This window comes from Tupaia chinensis, unplaced genomic scaffold (genome assembly GCF_000334495.1).
Source record: "Tupaia chinensis unplaced genomic scaffold, TupChi_1.0 Scaffold000625_1, whole genome shotgun sequence".
In the NCBI taxonomy this organism is placed as follows: Eukaryota; Metazoa; Chordata; class Mammalia; order Scandentia; family Tupaiidae; genus Tupaia; species Tupaia belangeri.
This window is the reverse complement of record NW_006160145.1, coordinates 416,175-422,130: the sequence shown is the minus strand read 5'-3', so window position 1 is coordinate 422,130 and position 5,956 is coordinate 416,175. Positions and strand designations below refer to the sequence as shown.

At 48.5% G+C, this 5,956-nt stretch overlaps 1 protein-coding gene across 1 annotated transcript in view; it reads right to left on the bottom strand.

Moving 5' to 3' along the window:
- Nucleotides 1–203, bottom strand: part of API5 (apoptosis inhibitor 5) — a gene marked incomplete in the record, with an annotated part of 38,150 nt that extends 37,947 nt beyond the window's left edge. Inside the window, 1 exon segment of the mRNA XM_014591843.2 lies at nucleotides 9–203. Within this exon segment, the coding sequence (XP_014447329.1) occupies nucleotides 9–56 (48 nt within the window).
- Between the last annotated feature and the right edge of the window lie 5,753 nt (nucleotides 204–5,956).

Below are 5,956 nucleotides of genomic sequence, written 5' to 3'. Positions count from 1 at the left end.
TCCGTGACATCGGCCAGAATGCCATAGTTACGGTAAAGCTCCTCCACGGTCGGCATGGTGAGCGACAAGCCCTGGGCCCGCTCCTGCTGTCGTCGTCGACGCCGGCGCCACCGCCGTCACCCAACTTCTCAAGCCCGCGACCCGCACTGTTACGCCTCCAGCTGCCGCCAGTGCCGCCGCCAGTCACCGCGCACAGGAGGCTCCGCCCCCACGTCTACGTAGAGTCGAGCGCGCCGGGAGCGGCCTTCACGGGGAGCGGGGCAGCCGCCCGGGGTTCTGTCGCCCTCTACCGTCGGGAGGTGCAAAAAGCGAGAAGAGTGACTACAACTCTAACTCTTTGGAAAGGTGGTGACAGCCAAGGAGCTCTTTAGGAAGGATGGGAGAAGACAAAGATGATTGCGTTTCTGCTCTTCAAAGATGTTACGTTTGCCAGAAAGTGATCTCATAGGAAGAGAAATAGAATACGAGGTGCAAGTACAAGCCGTAGGAGAAGTCCAAACTCGCTTTCCGCCTGGTTAAAGAAAGTTAACATCCGTCTGTGGCAATAGAGTCGTGGGTTGATGGCAAGCAAAAAGCATTCGAATGCCAGAATGCCATTAAAAAAAAAAATAGGAATAAGATGGGAACCAGCAGTTAGCGTAATGGCTATGTCGCTGGATTCCCATGTAGTCAACCGCGGTTCGCGTCCCGGACCCGGTGGCTTAGAACTCACGCTGGGCACGTGTGCGTGTGTGTCCAAGATCCCGAGAGGAGAATGGAGGAGAAGGGATTGTGGCGTGGTCATCGCCAGCGGGGGGTGATTTCTCGCTCTCTGTCTCTATGTCTCTCTCTGTCTGGTGAGTGCACGCTCCCTATACCGAAAACCTCTAAAAAAAAAAAAATAGGAGTAAGAAAAAAAAAAAAAGAAATCTCTGGGAGTCAGCAGGTGCGGAGTGGTTAAGGTGCTGGATTTGAGCCGTGGTTTGAGTCCTGGACTTGGCCGCTGAAACTCACCCCAGACGAGGGGTGTGTGTGTGTGCGTGCCCAAAGTCCGGAGAGGAGGAGTTGTGGCCTGGCCATCTCTCTAGGAGGTGATTTCTCCCTTTCTCTGTCTCTCCCAAGAGCACACCCACCTTATACCAAAAATCTCTCCCAAAAATAAAAAGGTGAGAGTCAGCAGGTTGCATGGTGGATTTGGCACATGGTCAACTACAGTTCAAGTCCTGGACCCGGGGGCTTGCTTTCTCACTCTAATCCGTGTCTACCCCACTAAACAAGTGTGAGGGTCAAAAATAGTCTGGTGAGTTTATCTTGTTGCCAGTGTAAAGAATTGGAGACACCTGATTATGTCAGACACCAAGAGTATGATAAATATATGAGACCACGTATGTTTACTGGTAGAAGTTAGTACACTAGTTTACATGAGAAACTTTTAAATCTTTTTCTAAACTCAATAGCAGTATAAGATGATCACGTCTATGTAATAAAAAAAAGACTACAAAACAAAGTTATATGTGTATGTCTAAAATGATGTTAAAATAGATATTTTAAGATTTAACCATAAGGACCAGCAATTAACGTAATGGCTATGTCGCTGAACTCCCATGTAGCCGACATTGGTTTGAGTCCCGGACCCAGTGGCTTAAACTCAGGCTGGGCGCTTGTGCGTGCTTGCACAAGATCCTGAGAGGAGAATGGAGGAGAAGGGATTGCAGCGTGACAATCCCCCCCGGGGGGTGATTTTTCTCTCTCTGTCTCTCTCTGTCTGTCTGGTGAGCTCACACGTCCTAGAGCAAAAACCTCTCAAAAAAAGAAAAAACCAAAACAAAATAAAACATTAAACTATAATAGACAGCAAATTTCAAAGCTGGGATCCACTTGGGCAGAATAGGCCCAGAAATGGTTACAAAGCAATTTCCTGGCTCTTGTACTTCTCCATCAGATTAAGGATATTAAAAAGGTTTAGAGAGTAGAATGAGAGGAATTGGTGATGAGTTTTTGTTTATTTGCTTTTGCTTTTTTTTTTTTTTTTCCTGTTTGGAGGGTGATGTGTTTGAGTAGGTTGGTTCAATTGCTGTATCCTTCCTTCAAGCCTGGGACCATTCTGAGAATTCCGAAATCTGGTCTCTGTGGTTGGGAGAGGTCAGAACCAGAATTTCATCTGGCAGGAGAACCAGAGACAGCGAGGACAGAAAGCCACACTCAGACTCCGGTATGGAAAAACACAGCTCTCGGGTGAGGTCCCTCGGCCTGGTCAGAGGCGAGGGAGTCACACCCAGGGTGGGTACTGCTCGTTCTTAAAGGGCCATTGTCCAATAGGTAGTCGCCAGGGGTCCTTGTCTGGCCAGTGAAGGTCGCTGTTTCTGTTCAACTTTGGTGGGTGCGCCAAATGCTGGAGGCAGGGGCCTCTCAGAATGCAGAGGGCAGGTAAGGCTCTTGGGATGCAGAGGGTGGATCAGGCTCTCCCGGCTCCCCTTCCCCCAGACCCGACAGGAAGTACGGAGGACTGCAGCAGGACACAGGACTGCCGAGATGGAGCTACCTGTGGCAGAGGAGTCTAGGCAGCCATGTTGGGATCTTCTGTGCTCCCAGAAGTGGAGAGATTCCCTTGTACCAGGTGGTCCACAGGAAAGGACGAGAGGCTCAGCATTCACTTTGAGTTCTGCTCCAGGGAGCTTCTGCCTGAGAGAGAGAAAGCCCCCGTGGCAAGGGGCAGTGGCAGCAGGAACCGAGTGGTGAGTGGGGACAGTCAGTTGGGGGTGACCTGTGAAGGCCCCACAAAGGACAGTCTTGGTCTCCACTGGCCAGTGATGCCTATATACCACATAGTTCAAGCCCTTTGGTGGGTTCTACTTTCATCACTCTTTTTCTAAAAGTATTTATTATTATTTTTTTTTCCGAAAGAGAGAGAGAAAGAGAGAGAGAGAGAGAGAGAGGCAGACAGACAGAGACAGCACTCCCAACAGGTCCCGCTGCCATAGTCCACACCCAGCCTCAGCCAGCCCCAGGCCGGGGTGCATGTGCACTCAGAATACCAAGGGAGGGCTCCTGGCATGAACCTGGAACCCTCATGCAGGTCAGCCTTGCGGAGTGTTGTGTTTTATGGCTGCACCACTGTCTGACTCCTCCTTTCTTTCCTCTTTTCACGTCTTCTTGAAGCACCCCTGTGAGAGGTTACAACCTTCCTGCCAGAGTGAATCGGGGATAAAGAGAGAGAGGGCAAGATGGAAAGCCGTTCTCAGTGGGACAAAAGAAGATCTGATTGTTCACCATCAAATGTGGGTTCTGGTGGTGGAATTAGCTTATGAAACAGCAAATCATGGGTCTGACCAGATGTTTCCTCTAGGACTGAAATGAGATTATCCTATCTGCAGTGGTCTGGAAGAAATGAGGTCCCCAGGGCTCTGCCCTAACAGTGGATCAGTGCCCTTAGGAAAGAGGCTTGGCAGGGCGTGTTCGCCCCTTCCACCCTGCGAGGACAGGTTGGAGGCACCATTTATGAAGAACGGTCCTAACCAGACACAGAATCTTCTAGTTCCTTGTCTTGGCCTTCTCAGCCAACAGAGCTGAGCAATAAATTCATTTCTGCTATTTATCAATGACCTAGTCTACAGTATTTGTTAGGACAGCCAGAATGAACTAAGACAACACCCACATCATTTCAAAGACAAGGTGGGGGACCGTGCTGCAGCTGTAAAGCCCATTTTTATCACATGCAGTGATGCCCGTACAGGAAAGGGCAGAGAAAGGGATCTTTTTTTTTTTTTTGGAGAGGTTTTTGCTATAGGGTGCATGTGCTCGCCAGACAGAGAGACAAAAAACGAGAAATCACCCCCCAGGGGGGATGGTCACGCCGCAATCCCTTCTCCTCCCTTCTCCTCTCGGGATCTGGGGCACGCACGCACACGCGCCCGGCGTGAGTTTTAAGCCACCGGGTCCGGGATGCGAACCGCGGTCGACTACGTGGGAGTCCAGTGACATAGCCATTACGCTAACTGCTGGTCCCAGAAAATGCATTTCCCAGAGGACCTTTGCTTTGGTTTAATGTTTAAATTCATTACAATGAGAATATGCTTATTTATATATATATATATTTAATTTTGTTTATCTGTTTTTTTGTGTTTGTTTGTTTGTTTGTTTTTGAGAGGTTTTTGCTACAGAGTGCATGCACTCTCCAGAAAGACAAAGAGACAGAAAGTGAGAAATCACCCCCCAGTGGGGATGGCCATGACGCAATCCTTTCTTCTCCATTCTCCTCTTGGGATCTTGGGCACACACGCACGCATGGCATGAGTTTAAGCCACCAGGTCTGGGACTTGAACCTCAGTTGACTACATGGGAGTCCAGCGACATAGCCATTTGCCAACTGCTGGTCCCTTGTGTATTTGTTTTATTAAACACATTTTTAAAAAGAAAAAATTTACAGCTAACCCAGTGTTTCTCTGTCCTAAAATATATTCATACAAGTTCCTTCGAATCTAGTTCTTGTCTAAGAAGTCGGACAGTTTTATTTGACACTCCTTCCTTCTTCTCTGACACAGTCTTAGCCACAATCATCAGGCTTGTGAGCTCTTCCTGGCTTCCTTCTGTCTGTCCTACAGAATGCATCCAATCATTGCATGTTTTTCTCTGTTTCTAGCTGACCACCTAAGCTGTGGGCCCACGATCTGTCCTAATGATGACAATGGTGACGTTGGTGATAACGGTGGTGATGGCAATAAGAGTAGGAGGTGTTCCAGTAATAATCAACATGTAGCATGGGGCCAGCAGGTGGTGTGGTGGTTAAGGCGCTGGACACTCCCATGTGACTGACCACAGTTCAAGTCCCGGGCCTGGTGACTTGCTTTCTCACTTCCCATCTCTCTCTGTGTGTGTGTTTGTGCATCCTCTTGGTCAAGTTAAAATAAAATGAATGAATTAATAGATTAAATAAAATAATTCTAAAAACAAAACAAAACAAAAACATGTAGCTAGCAATGACAAAGCTCCGAGCACTTTCCAGAATCAATTCACAAAAGCCCCACAAGTTAGACAACGACCTCATCTCTATGAAGAAAAATACAGTGATGCCAAGATGTGAACTAACTTGCCCAGTGCCTCTTAGGAGAGATGAGTGTGAAGTCCTGTCGGCTGAATTCCAAAGTCCATCCTCTTGGCTGTAAAAGAGTATTGCCCCCAGCCCAAACATTCTCTCTTCCTCACGCTTCATTCAGTCAATAACAGGTCCCAGCTCCACCTCTTAAATCGTGCACACTCTCTTTCTCACTATTCCGTCTGCCCCATGTCACTCCTGCCCTCTTGAATCTGAGCAATGACCACAGTTTTCTGAGGCTTACATGCACTTGCCGGAGCGAGAGTGAGAGAAAGAGAGAGAGAGAGAAGTCACCCTCCAGGGGAGAAGGCCATGCTGCAGTTCCTTCTCCTCCACTCTCTTGGGATTCTAGGCACATACAAACACACGCACTGAACATTTCTCAAGCCCCTGGGCTGGGGACTTGAACTGTGTGGTTGGCCAAGCAGGATCTAGCCACCTTAGCTATCACGCCACTTGGCTGAATCCAATTCTACTCATTTGAATGCAGTAGCACCGGGAACCAGCAGTTAGCGTAATGGCTATGTCGCTGGATTCCCACGTAGTCGACCACGGTTTGTGTCCCGGACCTGGTGGCTTAGAACTCACGCCGGGCGCGTGTGCCTGCGTGCCCAAGATCCCGAGAGGAGAACGGAGGAGAAGGGATCGCAGTGTGTCCCTCCCCCCGGGGGGTGATTTCTCACTTTCTGTCTCTATGTCTCTCTCTGTCTGTCTGGCGAGCACATGCGCCCTATAGCAAAAAAAAAAAAAAAAACTCTCCAAAAAAAAAAAAGAATGCAGTAGCATCATAATGCATTCAAATACTTCAAAAATATTTCATGAAAAAAGCAGAAGTTCCTCCTCACATTTCCCTTCTCCAGAGGTAACTGTAGCTGACAGTATAGT